General features: G+C 34.2%; 3 protein-coding genes across 5 annotated transcripts in view; 2 read left to right on the forward strand and 1 right to left on the reverse strand.

Annotated features, from left to right (window-relative positions):
* LOC127838218 (P2R1A-PPP2R2A-interacting phosphatase regulator 1-like) overlaps positions 1–27807 on the reverse strand; it is a 278300-nt gene that overhangs the window by 97112 nt on the left and 153381 nt on the right. The gene's annotated exons all lie outside the window — the stretch shown is intronic.
* LOC127839744 (uncharacterized) lies at positions 15364–21325 on the forward strand. Its single transcript, XM_052368131.1, has 8 exons — positions 15364–15482; positions 15816–15938; positions 16643–16955; positions 17680–17962; positions 18290–18526; positions 20251–20327; positions 20532–20636; positions 21253–21325. The coding sequence occupies exons 1-8, from the start codon at positions 15364–15366 to the stop codon at positions 21298–21300; spliced, it is 1305 nt and encodes a 434-aa protein (XP_052224091.1). The 3' UTR covers positions 21301–21325.
* Positions 23106–27806, forward strand: LOC127839746 (uncharacterized). Its single transcript, XM_052368132.1, has 4 exons — positions 23106–23147; positions 23726–23892; positions 24023–24187; positions 25017–27806. The coding sequence occupies exons 1-4, from the start codon at positions 23106–23108 to the stop codon at positions 25270–25272; spliced, it is 630 nt and encodes a 209-aa protein (XP_052224092.1). The 3' UTR covers positions 25273–27806.

A 27807-nucleotide genomic window follows, 5' to 3' on the forward strand; every position in this document is an offset into this window, starting at 1 on the left:
AACAATAGTATCGGTTCCTATTTAGGCAATTATTTTCATCGCAAAAACAACCAAAACAATGACACAAATGTGTAATTAACAATGATTTTTTATTTGTGTATGCGACTTTATTATAAAACTTTTCACCGACTTCTGATTATTTCTTGCATAATTGTAATTTTTGAAACAAAAAAGGTAAGCACAAAATATATTACGTTGTATTGCTTTCTTTCTTCTTAAATATCGATAGTTTTAAGCAATTATGTTTGCAAATTTATGAAAGAATAGGTAATTCTTGAGTGTGATATAATACATATTTTTGTAAATGCAAAATAAATTCAATTTTTTACATTTTACTGATAGATACAATCAATTGTGTATTCACAACGTAAAACATCAAATACCGCGACAGTAAATACGGGATTGATCTTACTCTATGTTGTTGTTGTGAGTGTATTTCCAAATCAAGCTTCGTTGTAGCGTTTTTTGAAGATTTTTGTCATTGACTTCAATTGTGAAAGTCATTGAAAGAAAATAATTCATATCATATAGTATGTATACATTTTTTTCAATATAACCCATCATATAGAGTTTTTTCAGATACAGCAATTAAACGTTGCGCACTACCTTTGATAGATATAAATAGCGTGCTGAAGTTCTCAAACAAATTATGTCAACATATTTTTATAAAAAAAAGAAAACTGTCAAGATGTCAGAAACATGAAAAACATACACATAATAAATCACGTTTGCTTGTCTTGAAAATCGTTACACTATTATAAAGTATGCCTCACATATATGTTTATTATACGTGGTAGTATGTTTGTTTGTTTATTGTATTGTTTTTGTACGGATTGGTTGTCGCTTTAACTGTTTTTCACCTGACATGTAAGCTGTGGTTTACACACATTTAATCATATAACTATACATTAATGTAAGCGACTAATTACAGGTTGTTTGAATCCAAGGAAAATGGGAAATGGTCGTGCAAATAAATTAATGGCACAACTTAACCTAACCTCTGCTATCTGTTCTGGCAGGGAAGTAAAGGAATCTTGGATTGGCATGCCAGCCTTCTAACACACGATTCAGCACAATACGTAAACATGGCTCTATTGCAACTTTGCTTAATTTTCACGAAGCTCGATTTCTTCCTGGTTCCATTTCTACTTTGCTTCGTATATATGCGAAATGTATACATCGGGGATAATAAACACGAGCACAATCGTTAAATTTATTGTATACTTATTTCATGTCGTATAATATATAATAAGGTATACATATAGCCAAACACCACAAAATAAAGTGCATAAGTTACTATTGATTTACTTGTGTAACTTGGTGGAGGACCTATATAATCTTTCGGATGATTCACTGAAATCAGTATCGACAGGAGCTTGCCACAATAGATGAGAAGGATACTCCCGACGCCTGATATTCTGATATAAAAAGTTTAAAAAAATTGCCTCTTAGGTCGTGGCAAGGCGGTGACCCCAGCTGTATTCTTCTATGTGTGTATGTTGTTTCTTATTGTGCTGTTTCGTACTGTTTTGGCGATTGGTCACTTGCCTTTAATAAAGGACCACGAAATTGTATATAATAAGAATGCAATACTGCTTCAGCAGCTGGAGATTCACTTCTTTATATTGGCGACAATGACTGGGGTTTTAAGAGAACTTTGATACGGTATAATATGAATCGCCACATAACAAATAGATTCACGAGAAAACTATTGTTGTTCGGGTTATTTTGATTCATAAGTCTATGTAAAGCATGCCTCAACCGAAGCGTGGTCTGTGTTTACCATAAAGATGTATATAGCAAAACTGTGTCACTGAATTCATTTGCTAATTGTGTTTATTAAAACTTTTGAAGCCATAGAATGTCTAAGTTTAAAAGGGGCATAACTTTTCTTTATTTTTTCAACATAGGATGATACAAATTGAACCATTGCAACATTATATAATACAAAAAAACAATGCTTGTCAAAATGGATACTGTACGTTGATCAGATTAGGAGGACGGCTGTGGACAATTTTATGTTTATGAGCGACCGACAAAAATATGGAAAGACAGACGGTCAGACGTCTATGTTGATTTTACTGTAACCCCTTTACTTCGTAACGGGTTAATAATAAGCGCTTGAAAAATTGTCAACGAGCAATACAATGCGGGGACAGAATGTAAAGGTACAGATATTTCGGATATTTTGAGCTGCTGATGTTGTATGTTTTATAAAATAAATATTTTAGGGCCGGCTGTTTTAATAGAGTCGGCGTTGATGAAGACCTTACAAAAACAAGTATTGCGCCTCAACTGATGTTTCTTACTGTACATCCACCTAGAATAAACTTGATATATTAACAAAGACATACAGTATATGATCACCCAACGTTTATTCTAGATAGATTGCTAAACAGAAACTAGCAGACAAGTCTGACTGCTTAAAGACTTAACCTAAATAATAAGGACTCACCAAATCTGATTGAGGAATGAAATAACGTTTCAAGCTATATTCAAGTATTTAAGTAATTTAATACAAACCTCAACATACACTTACACATAAAATTGTAAGTATATGAATATACAGATGCATGTAATGGCTCAATCCTATGTAGACGTTAAAACGCCATTGTTACGCTTAAAAAAAATTGTGCATAATTTCATGTTCTCCGTAACCCATTAAATACATACATACACTCGTGTTTGAGACAGAATATTTTAAGCACATATTTTTGAAATAATGCAAACACACATTTAAAGGAAATTGATATAGTATAATATTTCAAGAATTATACTAACACAATTAATTTGCACATGCATACTATAGAGTTGTAGTTGTTAGTATTCCATTGTACCGATTTGACATTGATCCTAATATAGTATTTTGATAAAACATTCTTTGATCAGCATACTTTTATGCTCAGGTACAAAAATAAAAATCAAATCAATGTTTGCGATTAACGTCGGTATATCAAATGCATTTATAAAAGGTAAGCGTTATTCGGCTGATCACGTGCGAATAATTTGGCAAACAAGTAAACGGTTGAATTAAGTATGTTTATACTGTCCAATAATACGCAATGAACTTTAAAGAACATGCCGAGATGTATACCATTTACTATAATATGGATTTAAAAGCGTTATTATAACTATTTAAAGAAAAGTTACTGAATCATATCTGTATTGCCTTTCTTCATAAAGTGTACGACGCCAATTTTAAAACCATGGCAAACCAAGACATACAAGTGACACATTATTGTGTGGGCTGGCTGAAAGAAACAACTTATCAAGATCAACATCAGCAAGAAAAGTACCGTGTTACCTAGCGATCAGGGCTGAAAACTGTGACTGTTCTTGATCAGTAACAGCCCAATGTAGCAAGATTTCATTCAAAACAACAGCGGTTTAGCAGGAGGTGTCGTTGCAAAAAAGTTAAAAAAGTGATCCTAAAAGCTCACATTCTGCTTGTTTTGAATACATGAGCTTAAACAAAATCGGACTTCTTAATTAATGCACTGTTGCATTCACTTATACATCAAGTCAGCAATAATATTGTTTTAATAATATACTTTTTATAAATACAGACTAATTTATATCTGTTTGAATAATATCATATCCAAGAACATATCATAAGAATATATATCATTTATTATAGACAAACTCAATAATTTCAAAACATAATGAACAAAAATATACATGTACAATGATTTGATACATACAATGAACACATCGCCATACATGTATGTAAATAATTGAACCAATAAAACTACTTATTTTAAATGCCCTAATTAATATTACTTTGCATTATTTGTTACGTTATCAACTGCCGGCTGGTGAAATTCATACACATAAAGTTGTCAATGACTTTCCGTGTGCTCAACACCACCCATCAAAATCCCTGCTTTTTCACAATCAATGAGTGCTGGAACATCATGTCTACTGGTTCTTACAGAGAATGTCGCTACTAACAGTAAGGTGAACGGTGCAGTCCTTATTCAAAATACTCAACAAAACAACGCCACACCTGGCTCGACACAAGCACATCATGCTTAATGTATATTCTCACTAGAGACTGCACTAGATGTTGCATTTAATGTCGTACATGAGCTATGTGTCACCCGGCCCGACACAGGCACCAAGTGGTTTCTGTATGTTCTCACCAGTGACTGCTCTAGACGTGGCCTTCACGGTGTCGTCCATAAGATCTTTTCCATCTGGTCCTACACAAGCACTGCATGGTTCCTGTATGCTCTCACCTGTGATTGCCTTTGATGTGGCCATCACGGTGTGGTCCATCAGCGATGCGTCACCTGGCATAACACAAGCACCACACGGTTCTTGAATGTTCTCACCAGATAATGCTGTAGATGGAATATTCAACATGTCGTACATGAGCTCTGCAATACATGGCCGGTAACAAACACCAAGTGGTTCCCTTATGTTCTCACCAGTGACTGCTCTAGACGTGACTTTCCCGATGGCGTTAATGACCTCTGTGTCACCAAGCCCGACCCAAGACCTAGACCTAGTCGTCATGGTGTTTTATCTGAGCTCTGTGTAATAAGGACCGACACAAGCACCAAGTTGTTCATGTATGTTCACACCAGTGACTGCTCTAGATTTCGCTCTCACGGTGTCGTACATGAGCTCTGTGTCACCTGCCTCGAAACAAGAACCACGTGTATCCTGTATGTTCTCATCATTGACTGTTCTAGACCTGGCCTTCACGGTGTCGTACATGAGCTCTGTGTCACCAGGCCCGACACAAGCACCAGGTGATTCCTGTATTTTCTCATGATTGACTCCTCTATACGTGGTCATCACGGTGTCGTACATGAGCATTGTATCACCAGGTCCAACAAAAGCAACAAGTTGTTCCTGAAAGTTCTCACCAATGACTGCTCTATGTCACCTTCAATTATTCGTACATGAGCTCTGTATCACCTGCCCCGACACAATCACCACGTGGTTCCTGTATGTTCTCACCAATGACTGATCTAGATGTTACCTTAAATCAAGATTCAAAATTATCAGTATTACAAACATTACATTTACGGTCATTTATCATTTTAATAATTAAATAATCCTCTTTATATTTCTAAATTATGAGAACACAGTCGAAATATTCCTAAAGCTATAATAGGTTTTTCATTACTCATAACACATTACTCATGCTTCTGTTGAATAAGGAAAAAACTTGGCTATACGCTTTAAGAGCCTGCTCTTTTAGTGCTCCAGCTGCTCAATTAGGCGAGCCATTATAGAAAGATAAACTCGTAAATAGATGTACGTGAGGCAATTCACTATCGCAATATTTTCTCTGTACATATTCCATGTATTAAACTTTTATGTTTATATTTTTGGAAAAATATACACCGTAGCTTCCATACATTTACTCCATTTAGTGGAATATTTATTAATACGATTTAACTGGTGTGGTGAACTACGTTAATAAGTTGACGATATAAAAAAGCCACCGAAAAACACACATGTATATAAAATACCAATATCGTTATTGGAAAAGTTTTCGGAACATACGTTCACCAATATCATTTATAAACAAAATGAACCGACACCATTAATAATTTTAAAATAAAGTTAATTAACAATCTTCATATGATGGCATCAATCAAATATTGGTTAATGTAGTGTACTTTATAAAGAGCAAATAATAGATGATACCACAACTGCACTCACATTTGCCAAAATTGTGTCTACACGTGGAGACTTCAAACGAAACACGTATTCAAATCAATATAGTTTCTTTATTTTGTTATCGGATAATGTTCAAATTTGGACCAAGACTAATTCAACACATATCTGATCATTCCTGTCAATTTAATTGAAATTGATAAACAAACATATATAGATTAACAAATTAAATACATCACTTTAAATGTCAATTTCTCAAAATCGTACAACGCAAAATAATAACAATGTGAAAAGTCAAAAATATCAAAACTTCGAGTGGCTTATACCTGGTATGTGCCCCCATGTTTAAGAACGTTCACACATCCCTGTCTCATTGAAGTCACTTTGTTAAGAATAAAACATTGCGGGTTGTTTCGCCACTCTTCCACAACGGCCTGTCCTTATTCACACAGAGCGAGACTTTTCTAACGCAACGCTTTTCAAGCTTGAATATCTCAGTTATAAGTAAAGGATTTGATTTAAAATTGTATATGTTATCATTTGACTTCATTCGGTGCAACCCCACGATACAATCGTTCTTTCGTGACGATCGGACGCTTAAGCGCGTAGCCTGCACATGCCTATTGCGCGGTTGCGCTGCAGAGTATTCAAACCAGCAATATTTAAGAAAAAAAATAGTTTTATGTTTTCCTGGTGTAAGAACCCACCGAATAAGATGAAATTGAAATAATATTAGAATTTTCGCGTTTCAACATTTCCACGTACACAAAGATGAAACAGTACCTACAAAAGCGCAAAAAGCGCAAAAGCGTCTTATCGTCACGGATAAATGCCTTTATCGTGAACTTGAACATAATGTAGTCAAATGATCACATCTAAAGCTTTAAATAGAAATCTGGACTCCTAACGGAGATATTCAAGTTTGAAAAGTGGTGCGTTAGAAAAGTCTTCATGTGTATGTGTCCTTTGAGCGAATCGATAATGTCCAGTGGGTATTTCCCAACAGTGTGTGTGGCTTGTGCACATGAAGAAATGTATGTGTCGTTTGAGCGAATCGATAATGCCCAATGGGTATTTCCCAACAGTGTGTGTGGCTTGTGCACATGAAGAAATGTATGTGTCGTTTGAGCGAATCGATAATGCCCAATGGGTATTTCCCAACAGTGTGTGTGGCTTGTGCACATGAAGAAATGTATGTGTCGTTTGAGCGAATCGATAATGCCCAATGGGTATTTCCCAACAGTGTGTGTGGCTTGTGCACATGAAGAAATGTTCTTCTGTAAATCAGTGCATTATTTGCAATAGACATAAACTTTTCTTTTGTTGATTTTCTACTACTACTACGACTACAACTACTGGATTGTTATTCGTCTTTTTTATTTACCTACCTGCTTGGATAAAAATTTAACCGGCACTAAGATAAGATCGTATTAACTCGCTGTTTAAAATCAACAAAAAAAGCAATGCACATATGACATTTAACTAAGGAATATATTCCTCTGCAGATGAACTTTTATTATTCAAATGATACACGTTTTGATAACAATAACGCCAAAAGTCTCAAGGGACCTTGAAAAGAAATAATTACCGTGTAAGAAACAATAAATAAACTCACGTTCGTGAAAACAACTAACTTTTGTAATTGTATTTCAAATTGATAATGTACATTATGTCACGTGACCTAATTTTTAGAAACAGCACCGACATTATATGGAGCCAGTTATTGCACAGATCAAGAAAGTGACGCAACTGGTAGCGTCCATCCAGTAAAGCCCTTCTGGGCGCAAGATTTACGTTTACGATCTTGACATTATCATTGAGCAGAAAAAACATGTGGTTACTGTACTATCTGACGTTATTTTCACATTGTTTGATTACATACATAATAATATATACTAAGCGTGAAAAAATATACACGTTTGCATGATACACATCAGGACCTTATGCTATGATCACTGATTGGTTTCATGTTTTCGCAAACACCCATTTACATATATACATGGCCTATATTTATCAGTATCTAATGAAAACATATGTGATAGCAGCTCCGACTGTGTTCTTCGGTTCTTCATTGTATTTTGCTTTACTCCGATGATTTCTTACTTTGGTGTGTGTATGTGCCTCTTTATAGACAAAAATGACGTCATACTGATTACAAATTCAGATGATATCGTACTGTTTATGAATTAAGATGATGTCGTCCGGGTATGAATTCAGATGATATCATACTGTTAATGAATTCAGATGATGTCGTCCGGTTACGAATTCAGATTACGGCGTATCGTTTATTAATTCAGATGATGTCGTTCCGATTATGAATTCAGATAATGTAGTACCGTTCATGAATTCAGATGATTTCGTACTGTTTATGAATTAATATTACGTTTAACCGTTTATGAATTCAGATGGGGTCGTTATTTATACAAATTATATAATATCGGACTGTTTATGAATTCATATGATATCGTACTGTATATGAATACAGATTATGTCGTGCCGTTTATGAATTCAGATGGTGTCGTACCGTATATGATTTCAGATAATGTCTTACCGTTTATGAATTCGGATGATGTCGTTCCATAGATGAATGCAAAGGATGCCATACCGTTTATGAAGATCAGATGACGTTGAACCGTATATGAATTCGATGATGTCATACCCTATATAAATTCAGATGATGTCGTATCATATAGGAATTTAGATAATGTCGCACCGTATATGAACTAAGATAATGTCGTGCCGTTTTTGACTCCATATTATGTCGTACCCTTTATGACTTCCGATGGTGTCGCAGAGTTTATGAATTCAGATGATGTCGTACAGTTTATGAAATCAGATGATCTCGTACCGTATTTGAAATAAAATAATGTCGTACCGTTTATGAATTCAGATGATGTCGTACCGTTTATGAATTCAGATGAAGTCATATCGTTTATGACTTCAGATGATGTCATACTGCGGTGTGCGCATGCGCCTATAAATGAAGAAACTGTTCCCGACTTATGTTTCTAATCATGACAGTCTTAATTGGAAACCACTTATTATACAGGTATGAACCGCTTGTTTTTGTACCGTCAACCCGAACATTCGACTGGGAACACAGAAGTTAGCTCCCTTGCTACACGATTCACACGAAAGAGGAATCATGGCGATATGACAGACTGCCAGCTTTACAACTTACTCTGCAACGCATCCGAACATGTTGGAGTTTATTCCAGCTGACAAGGAAAAGTTATCGTTTCATCCGCATCTTGAAATTCGAGCCTTCATTATACATTTCACCCGAGGTACATGAGCGTGTAATGAAGATGTTTACCGCATGCGCACTTGAAGAAAACTGTTTGGCGCCACCTGGATCGAAAGGTAGTGCAAGTTTGACTTTACTGGAAGATAACCAGCGGATTGCCATAGATATGACGAATCTGCTTTGAATATTTTGCTGAAGAATTGGTTTAACTTTGACCTGTCGAAGGTTTCCAGAAGAAACAATTATTTTAGACCGTATGACATAAACTTTAAGCCAAAGTTAAAATATGCCACGATGCAAATGACATTCGGGATAACGAATTGTAAATTATTTTCTTCGGAGTGTTATGTCATTTGTTTATTGAAATTATTGATGCTAGGCACTTCGGTTGTAACATTCAATGGAACCGTTTTGTATTCTGCCGAAAAACGTTTACAACAACGGAAACGTCTTTACGACTTTTACAGTCGCAGTCAATGGCATTGATTTCATATCATGTTTTTTTGTTAATGTATATAAGCAAATTCGTTAACAGCTGATTTTAAGACTTGTGTTCGTAATTCAGACAGTTGTTTCATTTACAATATAAAACAGCATTACAATATGTTGAAATGCATGATTAAAAAATTTACTCCTTGCAAGTTTTCAATAAGTGTCATGTATACAAACAAAAAGAACTATCGGAAAGAAACACTGAACTTTTAGTTTAAATGCGTTTTATCGGTTTTAAACAAAATGTGTTTCTTTAGACAAGAAAGCAAATAAATAAAGTGGAATATAACCGTCAATTAAAAGACGACACGAATAGTAGGTTTATTTATGAGCGCTTAATATCAACATCCGGTAAGAATGTTTACTTTCATATGAATTCACGACCGATGCTTTTTAAATGATAAAGGTATGCAGTTTTAAAGGGGCCTTTTCACAGATTTTGGCATTTTTTAACTTATTCATTAAATGCTTTATATCGATAAATGTAAACATTGGATCGTAAAAGCTCCAGTAAAAAATCAAGAATAAAATTAAAAAAACGAAAAGAACATTGCCCGGACCAGGTTTCGAACCAGTGACCCCTGGACTCCTGCCAGAGTCCTGAAGTAAAATTGCTTTAGCCTACTGAGCTATTCCGCCGAGTACACATGCCAAACGTATTTTATACATTATATAAGCAATCTTCGTAGTTTCACAAAATTTAACGACAAAAACAGAACTCTCCAAATTATTCAGTCGTTTCGCGTTGCAACGCTTTATAATTTTTAGGTTTTAAAATCGTCAAAAGATGCATATAATGGCTCTATTAGACCATGGTAAATGTTCAGTATTACTGTTTCCTCACAAATATCATAACTAAAACGAAAATTTGCGAATATGAAACAACTTTTTTTAATTTTGTCAATTTACCAAAGCGTGAAAAGATCCCTTTAACGGTAACGTTTCGTTAATTGCTTGTCGTGTAAACGTTTACGGGAAGATGTTAACTTGATAGTTTAACTAAGAACGTGCATCTTTGAATGGTAAACACAATTCTCTGTTTTCGAAAACAATTCAAACATGTCATGTAGGTTATTGTAGTCGTGGTTTGTTTTTGAGTCGTGTTTATAGAGATCGCGTGATAGAACTTTCCAACATGATGCAGTATAATGGAAGTTTTTACAACATTGTTTTGCTGATCAAAAAGGCGACGAAAACAGGTCAATATTGTAATTCATCAGAACTCAATACTTTCTTATAAAATATTTCCTTTTTATGTACTTGTCACATCGTTTGTGCAATAACATAAACAGAGACAAAGTCAATTTCAAATTTCTGTGCGTTTTATTCTATTTATTAAACTCAACACAACGTTTTTAAATGTTTGTAAAATTCAAGATAAAACGACAGCCAGAAATTACGACCTCTCCTATCCAGCTGTGGGCGTGATACTGACTTTATCATTACAAATATAAACAACGAAATATTTGATTGTTACGTGTGCCATTCTGATTGGCCATTTGTAAACTCTAAAAGTCATGTGTCGCACGTAGATATGACGTATGCAACGGACTCATAACGAATACATACGGAAATGACCGAATTTGACACACAAGGTAAGCATATGTTCGTGTCCGGTACTTATTGTCGTTTGATAACCCGAGGCTACTGAACACAATGTTGATCTAGGTGACTGCCTATTGAAGATTGTATTACATTTGGTTTATTGCGTTGATACAAATTTCGATTATTATATTTATTAAATAAATGCCAAAAATGTTCGTTACATTACATATTGTTCATAAAGTGTTCCTGAAGAGGAACACACAATCGTTTATTTATGAGTATTTTCCATACTAAATCGTCTGTTGACATTTTTCAACAAGAAATTAACCTCCCTGCAATGTCTGTTTTATGTCTATTCATATAATGCAAATCTTGAAATTGGAATCCACGGCTCAACAAAAAATATTTTCAAGACGGCAGATAGACACTATCAATTCAATCGATTATTTATTATTATAATTACAGACTAAAAACCTTTGAAGAAAAAGCAAAATATATAAAGACCAAATGTTAATTATAATGTTTTAATGATTCATAGTCATGTATTTATAAAATATGTGTGATGTATCTACTTTTTAACAATTACCCATGACTTATAAATAATATAGCATATTTGCTTTACAATAGAAAAACAATGGAACTTAAACCTTTCGTAATTTGCTAGAACACATGCTATAGTCTACTCAGCACGTAATCGGAATTACAAAGATGATATAATCTACATCGTGTTGAAACAAGACCTAGTACTGATCAGTAATACTTGTTTATCTGACATACTTATAACACAATATTAACAGGTGATGCAGTTTTCAGGTTAACAAAGCACTACACTTAAACAATTATATTTTAGTGAACTAATACGAATTGAAATTGTGCCATGTACATTGAAATTTATTTGCAAAGTATTTATTTGATTGTGTTCGACATGTTGGGATTCGAGACATCTGTCTTGACATAATATATACTTGCGTATTGCATTGATTCATAATTATTGCGACGCGAAACGATTGAATAATTTGGAAAGTTTTGTTGTTGTTTTATTTTGGGATACTACGAGGATTGATTATATAGGTAAAAAATACATCCGCTCTAAGCATGAGCATAGATGGTCGAGTGGTCTTAGGCGGGAGACTTTTTACTCCAGGACACCAGGGTTCAGTGGTTCGAGCCCTGTTGAGGGTTACTTTTTTTCCTTTTTTAAAATTGTATTCTTGTTTTTTTACTGGAGATTTTTAGTTCAAATGTTTAAATTTATCAATATAAAGCAGTTAATGACAAGCTTCAATACATGCCAAAATCTGTTGGACGGCCCGTTTAATAGCTAGGACAGGTAATCGCTGCGTGCATTTCAGTTTGACATGAACTATAGCGTCTGCATGACTAACTGTGCTCTGTATATTACGTTGTTCTTTCGTTCATTATCATTCCCTTTCAAATTATCAGTTTTGATACTTAAAATGGTGATATAACATCAACTAGCGTCCATAAATTAGGAAGAAAAATAATACATTTAGGTATCTTGTCACTGTCCGTGCATGTAGTAATAGATTAACATACAAACTATGCAACTCCGAATCACCGATCTAAGCCGTTCATGTTGATGTTTGTTTCGTAAAGATAGCGGATATCGGTTTAAAACCCTTAAAGCCACTATAAAGGTGACGATCCGTAATAATTTACCGTTTTTTAAATATCTTTTCCTTATTTTATTTATAAAGGTTATTAAAAAACAATATATATATGCTATTGGACATTACCATAAAAATATGAGCAATACAACTTGTTTTGAGCTCAAAATACAGTGTCCTCCAAGTCAATCGTGTTTACAAACAATCAGTTTATTTACATCGCTGTTTACTAAATCATGCCGAGCGATTCCGGCCGATTTTCCGGCAACAAATTTTGGAATCCGGGTCGTTTCGCCCTAAATCCCGTTCGCCCCCGAGTCGTTTCGCCCCCCGAGTCGTTTCGCCCTGGGTCGTTTCGCCCTTATTCCTGGGTCGTTTCGCCCTTATTTTTATACGTATAGCGATATTAAAGGATTTATCTTAGGCTTGTCAGAAGCTGAATGGGATATTGTTTAATACAGTATTATATTATCTTAATTACTGTTTATTTTGTCTTTTGAAATAAAACAAAGTACAAAGTTATTTATATTGCATATATATTGATAGCTCTAATATGAATAATAAGAATACACATGTATAAACAAAACATTCAATACAATGTCGAAGCACACATACACAATAATTTGACATACATTTTATTTTATCTAACATAAAACAACTGAGAAAATCACATTGAAATACAGATTTCATTTTATATTTATTAATGAACAAAACATTCAATCCAGTGTCGAAGCACACATACACACTAATTTGACATACATCTTATTTTACCTAACATAAAACAACTTAGCAAATCACATCAAAATTACATTGAACACAATGTGGTAGAATACACACACAATCAGTTGATATAAACTTTGTATTTTACAACAGTTTTTTTTAGTTTTGCTTATTTTAATGTCCGTAACAGACTTCATCGTCTGTTTGATAACACTATCCACTTCACTCCCCAGACAATCCGACAACTAAGTATGCCGTCATGTTGTCGGACGGCCCGTACAATCTGGACACGGACTTTAAGAAATGTGTTGTGGTTACTCCATTCCCCATGTATTGGTCCCACAGGGATTGTATCTTTTCCTCCAACTTGGTGCATTTGGTTGCGACATCACGATCCAGGTCGTCGGCAGCTACTGTGATAGCGACGATCTCTGCCTCAGTCATCAAGGTTGGTACAAGAACGTAGATGGAGCAGCCACCATATCTAACGGTAGTATTCAGCTTGTGGTGCCAACCTGAAATAAGGTGATACTCCTTGGCTGATATACCTAAACAGAAGACCCTGATATACACTGATAAGACCCGGTTTTCCATATGCACTACGCATTTTGAAAGTCTATGTAGAGCTCTATTTCCGCGTTCATGTTTTTTTTTATTATTTGTATTCTAATTTCTATTTAATTGTTATATTTTTTGTATAAGCTTATATTTTTACTTTAAATGAGCTATGAAAGATATTGAAAACAGCTGTCTCCTAATCAGTAACAATACCGTATTTCTCACCACTAAAATTACAATAAACAGATAATCTGTCAGTCATTCAGAGCTGATGAGGGTACTGATTATCGAGGAGTAGATAAGGCTATTACTGATAGGGGTTGTATAGAGATAAGGCTGTAGTATGGAATACTTAAATAAATAATTTTTTTAATTTGTTAATGCTTTACAATTTAATATTTAAATAATTAATGTATAACCGTAACTCAACAAATTTTAAAAATGTTGGTAAATTTTATTAAAGTATTAAATAAATAAACATTTGATTTTTGTAAAAATTGTATGATTGAGAATTATTGTAAAATTAATCATTTTTTCGTACAACCAAATACATGTAGGTATAAAAAACATATGCGCGGTTTACGTTTTTTCCTATAATTGTGTGCGCAATAAGTTTTCCATACGTAACGGGATCTTCGTTAATTGTTTTATGACAAATTATTAACTTTTTAATAATTAATAGTTATTAATTAATATGTGCATGCATTATTTCTTTGTTTATTGATTATATTTTCTATTTACTATTTGTTCATGTATTAAATATTTCTACAACTTCATAAATTTCAAGCATGATTTGAACTTCCAAATTGAAAATGTGTTTACAAAATGAGTATTGCTTTGAAAAACCGGGTCTTAACGCAAGTGCGTGAACTTCTATCTTTAAAAAAAATATATATAGATGTAAATCTCATTGTGTACTTATTGTAAAGCTTTGTTAATGTGTGTAAATATTGAAATAAATATTAAAAGAAAAGTATGTAGTATATATCAAAATAATAACAGTTTTACGAATTGCGTTAAGACCCGGTTTCCATATGCACTACGCATTTTGTAAGCATATTTTCCATTTTAAAGTCACATCATACATTTAATTCATGAAGATGTTACAATCTTTAATACATGAACTAATAATAAAGAGAAGATAGAATCAATAAACAAATAAACATAAAGATGTAAAGGAAAATTACAGTAACCAAATATCTTTCAGAGAATAAAATGGGCTGTTTACATCACCGACTTATTTAATTATTTACATCTTTTATACGTCAAAGAGTGTCAGCGCTTAAAGCTAATTGAAGTTGAAATATGGTAGAAATAATATTTGTTAATACCGCAAATCGAAGAATGGACAGGATTATTAATTATTAAACTATGGAAATTTTATTACATATAAAATTTTATGACAAACAGCGTATTTTATAACAACGACAACATGCAGACAAATAGCGCCGACACGAAATATCTTTGATTGGTCGGCACATGACATTGTGTATCACGTGAGCAAGTGAAAGGTGAAGAGGCCAGACATTCAAAACAAAAATGGCGTCAATTGCAAAGAGAAAGCGTACACTTTCGATTGAAGAAAAATCGAAACGCAGAAAGGATGCGAAAACATCGTATAATCTTGGCCGCATTACTATTGGAAGTGAAATTGTAAGGTGGAGAGACTTTCAAAGGCAGCACAAATTTCGATCGAACGAGGAAACCGCCCGTTTTCTTTTAGATCAGTGAGTAGCCTACGAGTACGAATAAAAATAGTGACTAGTGTTGTTTACTTTTCTATTATTCTTGTTTTAGGTGAAGAAATGTTATTTCCATGTATTTGTTCGTATATATTACATTTTATTAGATAGTTTGAATATATACAGCGAACAAAGAATAACGATGATAATCTTCCAAACCATTTTGTTGCATACTGTGTGCAATTTTCATTTATTCTATACAACATGTGTTGCAAGAATTTTCATGTTTGTCATAATGTTTGTTTTCAGTATTTCCAGCTGTGGGAAGAAAGTAGAACAGAAAGCTAAAACAAGCACTCTATTCAAAACAAGACCATCTGTTTTTGAACCTCCAGTATCTGGAATATCTTCCATTTCCAGTGAAGCAGAGAGGCAAGATAAAACTTACTTAGATTGCTTATGAATTTTAACCCTTTGCATACTGGGAAATTTGTTGTCTGCTAAAATGTCGTCTGCTGAATTTCTAAAATAAGCATTTTCTTCGATTTGTTTTTCAAAGAATACTATCAGAATAGCAAACAGTTTGGATCCAGATGAGACGCCACATTTTGTGGCGTCTCATCTGGATCCAAACTGTTTGCAAAGGCCTTCAGAATTCAGTTCCCGCAATGAAAGAGTTAATTTCCTTGTGAATGTTTGATTGAACAAAAAAGCATGTGCATCAAATCAAGCAGAATAATAAATCATATTTTTTGTTTAACGGTTAATTTTTTTTATTTAAAGTACATCTCTTTTCTTGCTTTAATTATTTAGATTTTTTAAAATTAATATTTCATTGATTTTTCTTTATTTTGGGAATAGAGCCCGGGCCTATTGAATTGGGAAAATGTTTCCTGACTTGGGAAATCATGAGATTGATTGTGAGATTTTGAAAACAAATGTATAATAAAGGGAATGTATTTGCCTAATTCAATATTGACTAAAACCTTAAACATTACATATTTAACAAATGTATACAAACATGTATAATATATTATACATTATATATATATTATAGGCTTTTCCTGCAGAACTTAAGTTCCAGATTCGATAAAATGATAAATGAATTTTTAGGTTTAATGCCGATTTTTTTTCAGACCAGATGATGTTAACCAAAAGTATGAGGAAGCAGCATTTGAAGAAGAGGCATTTGGAAAAGATGGTTGTGATGATGATGCTTATGCAGAAGAAGAGTCTGCAGATGATGACCCTTGTCCTGGCATTCAAAGGCTAAAGACTGAGGCACACAGTGTGCACTTGATAGGTTCCGCTGTCTGTTTTGCATATGTCTCGGCAATCTTGTCTCTAGCCCGTATTAAAGTGATGTCCTGTTCAGTGACAGGATGCACAGATCCAACCAATATCTGTGTCACAGATTATTTCATTGGATCAGCGTTGTATCTCAAATGGGTAAGATAAAAATCAATCATGCATTAAAGAAGGATTACAGATATAAAAAGAAAAAAGTCATTGCTAGCTACATGTTGTAAATTTATTACAACCTTCAATGCTATATGCATCTGTACAGCAAAAAAAGTGAGTCCCTGTAACTATTCAGAAATCAGACTTGTTATGCCCCCCCTTCAAATAAGAAGGGATGTATTGTTTTGCACATGTTTGTCCGTTATTTGGTCTGTCCACCAAATGGTTTTCGGATGATAACTCAAGAATGCTTAGGCCTAGGATCATGAAAGTTCATAGGAACATTGATCATTGCTGGCATATGACCCCTATTGATGTTCAGTTCACTAGGTCATAGGTAAAGGTCACAGTGCCTCGAAACAGTCAAATGGTTTCCGGATGATAGCTCAAGAACGCTTAGTCCTAGAATCATGAAACTTCATAGGTACATTGATTATGAACTGGCAGATGACCCCTATTGATTTTCAGGTCACTAGGTCAAAGGTCAAGGTGACCTGGAGCAATAAAATGGTTTCTAACATTCACACAATTGCTGCCACTACAACTGACAGCCCATTTGGGGACATGGGTGTTTTACTAACTGCCCTTGTCATAAATCTATAACTTTAGCTGAATATAGATTGTATCTCCTAAAAAATGTTCCTTTAATGTGCAATTTCTTTTACACCAGCTGTGTTATTTTAAGTTATAATGTAATGACAATTTTTCTCAGGTGTGTGGCGGTGGCCATATACTAAACCGCTGGTGTGCTCAGCCTGTGTTGAACCGGAGGCTACATGGTGGGGACCTGATGTTTGCACTATCAACCTTAACATCCGGTAATAACTTTGGAAAGCTTGCTTTATGGGCAAAGCATATGAACTTTAAAATAATGTCCAGCACATCATTTCACAAAATACAGCGCACATACCTGATTTCTACTGTTGACGAATATTGGGAGAAGCAGCAGAGAGAGGTTCTAAGCAGCTTTGAAGGCCACAAGTTGATTGTAATGGGTAAGAAAGTTGATTATCATAGGTTAAAAATAGCGCTTTGATGTGTTTCTACCCTGTTCAGAGGAAGGGCAAATTAACTAATAGGATATCAGCGTTTAGTTTTCTTGGTATCTTTTCCATTATGAACTTAACTTTCATTAAATGTATTTTATATTATTCACAACATTTGCATTGTTTTGGCGTTTCTTGAAATTTAAGAATGCTGGAATTTTTAAGTGTTTGATCATTGATAACATTATTGTTTATTCTATTTGAAATTTTAAGGTTTTTGTGTTGATAAATTATATATTGTGGAATAACATCAGTACAACATTTTTTTTAATTTAGGAGACGGACGGAATGATTCTCCAGGCCATTCTGCTCAGTATTGTTCATACACCATGATGGAATATGACAGCAAAAAATTTTTAACCTTAAGAACACTGGACAAAAGATCAACAGACCGAAAATCAACAAACATGGAGAAAGTTGGACTCGAACAGGCCATCCAGGAATTGACTGACAATAACATTGCAGTTGAGGAAGTTGTGACAGATGCCCATCTAGGAATCGGCTCAATTATGAGTAAGTGTATCACTGATAAGAGTTGTCAAAAAGTCTTGACCTTTTTAGCTATGGAAAGGCGATACATGTATCATATGCCAAACTTCTCAACACAATTTCAACAGCTTTAAAAATAATGCACTTGATTTGTGTTTTTATGCACCCCCCCCCCCCCCCAGGGCTCGACATTAAAGGTAGTCCGACTGTCCGGGACATCCAAATTGTTAGTCCGGACAAGTAAATAAAGAAATTTGCTAGTCCGACAGGACAAGTGGTCATTATAATTGTATAACTTAGAAAAAATGCCTTTAAAGCCATTATTTCTGTGGAGATATCACTCAACTTTTCCGAGTATATTTTGTATACGTTTAATCGTTGAAGCCCGAGATATTCCGATAGATCCATGTGATCAGGGCCCTCACACTACTTTAGGGGAAGGGGTCCGCAGCCCTAAGGAGGGGAAATTTTCGCAGCGTTTCCCTTTTTGGGGGATTTTTTTACTTACTCTCTCATTATTTCATGTGTACATGTTTGCACTATATTCAATGCATTTTTCATAATTTACTATGTTTGAAAAGATTAAATTGAAATAGAATTGAGATATAATAATCATGAGACACATCTTTCTATTAAAAAAAAAAATATTTTTTTTTAGGGGGAATTTTTTCCCCCAAAAGGGAAAAAAAAGTATACTTTTCAAGTGGGGGACTGCCACCGAAATTCGGCGGCAGATTTGATAGATTGAGGGCCCTGGTGATACATGTACTTCACTGTACTGTTCACAAGGGAAGCAACCCTTTACATTTTTTTCTTTGCCAAGATAACAAGAATATTCTCCCTTGTAAAGAATATGCATTTTACGACACCGGTACACACCGGTCTTACAGACAATTAACGTAGTGACGTCCTCCCTATATAAAGAATGATTTATTTATTTTTTAATATCAGTTAAGTACTGTACATATACATCACTTTTAACATTTTCTGTTTGATGTTGGCAACACACAAGTTTTTGTCGGCTATTATGGCTTTGTATAATGTTTAAAAATCAATAATCTCGAGTTTTCCTGTTATTATAGTCAGTTCTTTTTGTATTGAAATTGCCTACAATTATGTTTACATGTAATTTGAACGATTCAAGTCTTTATGATTTGAGCATTTTGTATTATTTCATTATTTTGCAAAGTACTGAGCAGAATAAAGATATAATGGTCAGGACAAGTTGCTTTTTGGTCAGGACAAGTGAAATTATGGTCTACTTGTGGCTTCAAAAGTTAATGTCGAGCCCTGCCCCCCCCCCCCCCCCCCCCCCCCCCCTTGAAGAAGAGGGGGTATATTGTTTTGCACATGTCGGTCAGTCCGTCGGTAGGTTCGTCCACCATATGGTTTCCGGATGATTACCCAAGAACGTGTAGGCCTAGGATCATGAACCTTCATAGGTACATTGATCATGCCTGGCAGATGACCCCTATTGATTTTCAGGTCACTAGATCAAAAGTCAAGGTCACAGTGACTCAAAACAGTAAAATGGTTTCCGGATGATACCTCAAGAATGCTTATTATATGCTTATGTTTATTTTATTGCCTCAGTAAATAGGTATCCATATTACAGTTTATATTGTTGAAATGCATTGATACAATAGTACAAAAGGTGTAATGCATTAAACATTGTGTTGTGTGCTATAGTTATGCAACTTAATTGAAAGCCACTTATATTTGTTACACTTTTTTGTTTTCTTTTGTAGAAAAAAAGGACCCAGAAATCAAGCATTCACATGATATTTGGCATGCTGCCAAAAACCTTGGTAAACGTCTTGGAAAGGTAAAAAATCTAATTTATTTACCTTTGTTTGCTTTCATTTTCATTATAGATCAAATATTTGAGAAACCGTTGACAACAAGTAGAAATAAGACAACATGCGGTACTCGATTAACAATTTTATTCAAAATTATAGTGTTTGTAAATTTATTTGGAGTTTTAACTGACATGTAATTAAATGTGTTTTTATTCTTTCGTTATTTTCAGATTGTGAAGAAGAAAGCAAACCAAATTTTAATACCATGGCTGAAGGACATTGTAAACCACTTCTGGTTTGCCTGCAGCAAGGCTGACTCCTATGAAGAATTTCTGGTATGTAATATTTGTGTGGGTGCTTTTTTTTCCATGTAGTGCATCTTGTCCAAGTGTCCTGTGAGTCTTTCACTATTCTCTCTTATCTTCTCCTACACTTATGATGTTAATTCCCCCATCAAATGTTCATACCCCACCCCCTGAATAGGAGGGGTATATTGTTTTTCTCGATGTCGGTCGGTCTGTTTATCAGTCAGTAGACCAGTTTGTTTCCGATATACAACTAGAAGACCCATATTTCAGTTGCTAAGTCTCACTGATATGATAAGGTTTACTCGTTTGGTTAGTTAAACTAAAACTGAGTTAAGGCACTTTTTGGAGGGCATCAGTGCGACTAAGGAGGCCTTGCTACAACAGTGTAACATTTTGTTTATATTTACATAATAAAGCAATAATTGGGGGAAATTATTATCTGATACTGAACTACAGTGACATCTCTTGTGTCATTAGAGTTGTGTATATTTCTGAAGAAGGTAAATTCAAAGCATATCAGTGACAATAAACTTATTGATAGTGTCATGCCATCAAAAGTTTCATATTAAATACTTATAAATCAGAATCTAGCTGATACATTCTTATACTTGTTTTTATAAAAAGTCACCTTTGTTTTTTCTAGAGCATATGGCGCGGAGTTTTACATCACATCACAAACAAGCACGAATAGATCCTGTCTCAAGGAACTGGAATAAATGTAGCAACCCCAGCTAATTTTTCATCAACATCTGTTTTTAAAGGCAATTGCATATTTGAAAAGAGCTCTTTAAGAGCTTTTCAGAACAGTTTTTCTTTTTAAAATATCTTAAAAAATAAAAAAGTTATGGGAATTTGAATATTGCTAAAATGCGCACAAATTCTGAATTTTCTCCCTATATAAAGTGAACAAGGAAGCGCGACATTCGCGGCACCGGAAATTCAAGTTCATACATTTTTACATAGTAAAATTGGCATAACTTTTTTATTTTTAGAGATATCTTCATGAAATTTGGAACATTTGTAGATCAATGTATACTCTGTTTATTAAAGTATGATAAACACTTTTAGTTATTAATACACACATGGTAATGATCAACACATTTAGGAAGCATATACATAATTTTATTAGAGACATAATTTTATTAGAGACATTATCTTTTTTTCGAAAGGCATCAGGCTAAAATATCTACAATTAACACATTTATTCACTCAAAAGCTATATTGGAATTACTTAAAATGGAAACCGGTTTTTAAAAGCAAATTTAACTAATTTAGTCTTAACTCTCTAATCAAATTTTCACAGGTGTTTGGGGGGGGGGGGGCGGAATGTCTTTTCATCGTTTTGGGACGGGGTCATGCACACATTCTATAACTTTCTAATCCTTGAAATAAATCAATGAATATTTCTTATATATGTTATATATGTTGTCTTTTGTTGGTGCCTCTTTCACATTCCATAACCATTCAAAATTCAAACAGTCGGGCACAAATCCAGCAGAAATTAGGAATTGTTTCTGAACCGTCTGAATGTCTTCTCGTAGAGGCCATTTGTACTGGCCAAGTTTTCTGGTGGTAGTCATGAATTTAACCACAAAGTTTTCTTTATCTTTAACTTCAAAATCCATACCAGGATACCAAGCATCCTGGTATGCAATTGCAACATATGCATTACAATTTAAAATTCTGCATTTAGATTCATCAAGTCTTTCACATTTTTTCACCGGGCACTTTTCTTTAAATTGACAAGTTTTTTTTCTGGTCACATGTTCTTGAAACTTTGGTTTTGACATATTTTTCTGTTGATGCTTTGAATGAAGGGTTAAGATGACACAGTAAATTGAACAACACAGTTGAAATTTCCCCATTTTTTCTATAAAAGTATTTATTTCAAGAATGGGTCCATTCTTCTGCCTGTTTATAGGCTACAAGGTTTCTGCCTTCTTCTAAAGAGAGGTTGTTATACCATTTTCATGACAGAATGGTCCTGGGTAGTCTGCCATTGACTTCCTAGATCTACTGAAAAAAAGGAAAGAAAAGTCAGACCTACATCATCAGTACATGTATAAATCATGTTAATATGCAACTTTTACAGTGCAAAAACATTCTCACAGGCCAGTGGGGATATGCACATTTGGACAATTTCTACAACGTCGGGGCAAATTTATCGATTTAATCATGTCAACGATTGTTTAGATACTTAAGAAAACTTATTTTCATACATATAATTTACGGATAAAAACACCTTTGAGGGCATTTCATAACAATAACACGGGGTTGGTTTTCCTACGATTCGATCGCACGAGCAAGTGCCCGTCCTTACATCGAAATTACATATTTGCACTGAAATAAATAATTAATCGAGTCAAAATCAAGGTTTCTAGAACTCACCTTTGTATTTAGAATAAAGTTGAACCACATGAAGATGTTTTCTATCGGTAACATGCTCAAAATCGTCGATAGAAAAACGTGTTTTCGATGCGTAATCAGTTAATCAAAATGGCGGTCAAAGGTGAAAAGCGAGGTCGCCGGGTGACCGGAGTAAATTTGAATAAATTACTACGTTCGGCTTAAAATGCGGGAGGGTTCCTATTGTTTCCGACAAAAGATTTTTATATCAAATTAAACTTCAGAACATTCCCTACAATATGATATATGATGCATAGTTCGGAAATCAGTACTTTTTGTAAAAAATCGGCGACACTTTAGAGGACTATATCTTCGGTTCGGATGAACTTAAAAATTTGCATCAAAGTCATGAATGGAGGTCGTGAACTTTTCTAAATGGATTCGTCCATCTCATTAATATTCATAAAGTTTAAGTCACCCGCGAATAGGAACAAAGAGTACATGTGCCACGCGCCGAGTGCATGAAAGTTGATAATCACGCGCAACAGCGAAAAACCATAATATTTATTGTTTATTAACAGATAAAACTGGGTTATAGTGGGTAAAATACAAAAGTAAAACATGCATTTTGTAGAGAATTTTATTAGCTTTAAAATGAGACCAATTATAAAAATATGCATCTGCAAATGTAATTTTAATCCCCAAAATGCCACAGGCGGTGTAGACTTTTCACAGTTTTCCAGATAAAATGTGGGATTATCGGAGATTAGCTGGGGTTGCTAATAAATGGGTGTCTTCATGATCCTTTAGATGAAAACGAAGTGCGTGAAAAACCCTGGCTTTCAACTTCAGACCATGCAAGAGTTTTACAAGACCTGAGTGCTGTGATCCTGGACAAGAGATTCTTGAGCAAAGTGTCATATTACCTGAATTACAGGTAATTTGTTTATGTTAGTTTTTCAATATATTTTTTTGTATTTTTAACTTTATGTGATGCTCATCAGGAATTCAATAAAGCCAACATGGAAACATTTTCAAAAGTTTATAATTGTGTCCTATTATTTCAGAACCACTGCTGACATAGAAGTGTTCCACCAGTTAATTTTGATGTACTGTGCAAAGAGGTTTGCATATACACCGCCTGTGTACAGAATCCGCAACCTATTGGCAGCTATCGACCACAACTACCACAGCAACAGACCTCTGAAAACCAACAAAGATGGAGAAATAAGGTTAACTGGTTTATATTTAATTATAGCTTTTTATGTCTGTTTAGATGTAACATAATGCAGATGTAAATATGTCAACAAGTCAAGAATATATAGTTCTAGTTTTGTCCGTCTCTCTCTTCCCCATAAAACTACTAAACATGTTTACTTCAAATTTCATTGTTGAATAGTAGATGATACTTTGTTTTGTATTTATTCCCTTTTGTTATATTTTCTTATCCCTTTCTTTTCCAAACCTCCGGAACACTCATTGATTTTCTATGAAACTATAGAAAAAAGAGTTTTTGAACCTTGTTGGAAATAATATGCACATTGTATATCAATATGCCCCTTTCATTGCATTTAATTATAGCAGCAGTAAACAAACATTTTGTGTTATTTTGAATAACCTAAAACTGATATCATACTATCAAATTATACTCATTTATCAGTCACTGTAGTTGCACAATGCATTATGAAACAATAAAGATATAATACAGGCAATAAGTACTAAACCTGTTAGTTATTTAAACCAGTATTATCTGTTGAACATAAAATATTGACCATAAGTACTTCATTCCTTTTGCAATATTTGATTATTCAAGAAATTAAATGAGTTTTTTCACTCATTTAATTTTAAATTAATTCAGTAAATTATTTTGTAGAATAATTATGATTTTATGTATTTACACAAATACTCTTTTTTTTGCCCTGATGGCGGATATTTGTGAAAAAGCCTATTGGGGGAAAATAGGTCATCTGTGTCAGTTTCATGCAATAATATTGTTAATACAAATTAGTTAGTTGTCATATTATTTTTTGGTAATACATTCTTTTTTTGTTGTTAACACAGGTATCAAAGATGCTACAACAAAAAAAGCAAGCGCTGGTCAGTCTTTCCAGAGAAAGTAGCCAAGACCTATGGCTACGTTCCAGAGATTGCAGAAATGCTGTACAAAAAACGGATTAAGGATAAAGAAGGAATGGGCAAAAAAATGGTCTTGGAAGAAGGTGATCCAAGAAGACTGGCAAAACACTTGGCCCCAGAATCCCCTCCATCTACCTCAGCAATTGTTCAGGCCAAACAGACCAGGTTCAAGAGAAAATGAAATTGAACTGAAAAAGAAGTACTTGGTACTTTAATTGTTTGAACAGAGCAACAATAATGTTGATATTAGATGTATTGTTTATGATCAATTCTCAATAACATTGATGTCACATGCATTGTCTTTCTGATTTACATTGAGTATGATGTGAGTGAAAAAGTGTATATTTAATAGATTTAAGCACCACCTTTTTATGCCTTCAGATCGAATGATCGGGGTATAATGTTTTTGGCCTGTCTTTCATCATGGTATGTGTGTGTCTGTCTGTCATTGTACGTGTGTGTCTGTCATTGTATGTGTGTGTCTGTCCCTAATTTTTATGCCCCCCTTCGAAGAAGAGGGGGTATATTGCTTTGCTCATGTCGGTCGGTCAGTCGGTCCGTCCACCAGGTGGTTGTCAGACGATAACTCAAGAACGCTTGAGCCTAGGATCATGAAACTTCATAGGTACATTGATCATGACTCGCAAATGACCCCTATCGACTTTGAGGTCACTAGGTCAAAGGTCACGGTGACCCAAAATAGTAAAATGGTTTCCAGATGATAACTCAAGAACGCTTAGGCCTAGGATCATGAAACTTGATAGGTAGATTGATCATGACTCGCAGAGGACCTCTATTGATTTTCAGGTCACTAGGTCAAAGGTCAAGGTCACAGTGACCCAAAATAGTAAAATGGTTTCCGGATGATAACTCAAGAACGCTTAGGCATAGGATCATGAAACTTGATAGGTAGATTGATCAGGACTCGCAGATGACCCCTATTGATTTTCAGGTCACTAGGTCAAAGGTCAAGGTCACGGTGACAAAAAACATATTCACACAATGGCTCTCACTACAACGGAGAGCCCATATGGGGGGCATGCATGTTTTACAAACAGCCCTTGTTAAACTTTGCCATAACTTTTGCAATATTGATGATAGCAACTTGATATTTGGCATGCGTGTCTATCTCGTATAGCTGCATATTTCGAGTGGTGAAAGGTCAAGGTCATCCTGCAAGGTCAAAGATCAATGTAGAATATATGGGTGGGGGCGTTGTGTTTCACAAACACAGCTCTTGTTGAAATATATAATATTCTCAAGTTTGAAATTTCATTCTTGTTGTTAAAAATCTATTTATCTGAAATCATAAAAAATATTTAGTCTTACTTGGATTGCTTGTTCAGGCAGGTATCCATCAATGATTTTTACATGGTTATGGCCATTTTTTGACTTGGACTTTTCATTGTGAACGTTTAAGCCAAGGTCCCTGTCTAGGCAACTTTAAAGTTCTTTGGTTCACATTATGTTATCCACACAAGGGAACACATTTGTCAAGGCTAGGTAACCCTACAATTAATGGTCGCTACTTTTTTATCTAACACTGGAAAAAGTGGAAGACGCTGGGAGTAGAAGGCTGTTTTAAAGTTGGTGGCAACCTTGATTAATTGTTGATGTAAGGAGTCCCTATTAGTTATTGATTTGATGAAATGGTGTCAAATGATGATGTACTTTCAGTGCATTTTTGTGTTTGAGTTAAGGGGTTTCAAGACCAGAGGATAAATTATTTTGTGAATAAGGTTCATTGCGAAAGGCATATGGTATTGGAAGAAGCCAGGGCCAGTCATATCAAACATCCTACAACATTGGCACCATGCGATGCAATTTTCAAAGTGCCATAAATATGTAACCGTCACATTTATAATTACTTTTGTTGCACATTTTCAAATTAGCTGTCAAATATCCTTTATATTTGAAACAAACAGATCAAAATAACTTATATTTTAATATTTCAAAATTCAATCGTAAGTTAACCTTGTAGTACTGTCTTTGATTAGACAGACCCCCAGATTAGCAATAGCTCGGGTGAGTTGTGAATGATATTCATTGGTGTAATGATTTAATATGTTATTAAATATTTCTGCTTGTAATTGACATGATATACAGTAATTATTTTGTTCTAAAAACAACTCCTATTTTATCATTTATGTTAGCCTTTATTGTTGTTGCTTGCTGACTGAATACAGAATTAATTGCAATGTATATTTTGCAACCATTGTCTTTTGGTTTCTGTGGAAATGTGTTTATTTTTTTTTACATAATTTCATTCAAAATATAAGTAAAAAAACGAAGTTCAAACATAGTTACATAGACCATGGATATCAATTAACATTTTGAACACATGAGCCAAACTTTTTGTAAAGATGATAAAATATTTTTTCTAAAAACATTTGAGCGCATTACAAATTTTATGGGCAAAGGCTACTCAGCTCGAGGTAATATTTATATCCTTGTAGTAGACATTATAAAAAAATAACATACATGTTACCTTTGTTGTAATTTTGTCAAACATTCATCTTGACTTTATATGCTCTTAGCATTGAATCTTTGTATGCAGCGTTCCAAACAAAACTAGATAAAATTACTTAAATAAGTCAGAAGCAATTGCAAAGCAGTTTGATACTTGAATTTTCTGTCTTAAGTTACTGAAATTGCATGTTATTTGTAATGACTGTGCATATATACTTATGTAGTGGTTAACATGTTGATATTCTTA

Source organism: Dreissena polymorpha, chromosome 7 (assembly GCF_020536995.1).
Source record: "Dreissena polymorpha isolate Duluth1 chromosome 7, UMN_Dpol_1.0, whole genome shotgun sequence".
Taxonomy (NCBI): domain Eukaryota; kingdom Metazoa; phylum Mollusca; class Bivalvia; order Myida; family Dreissenidae; genus Dreissena; species Dreissena polymorpha.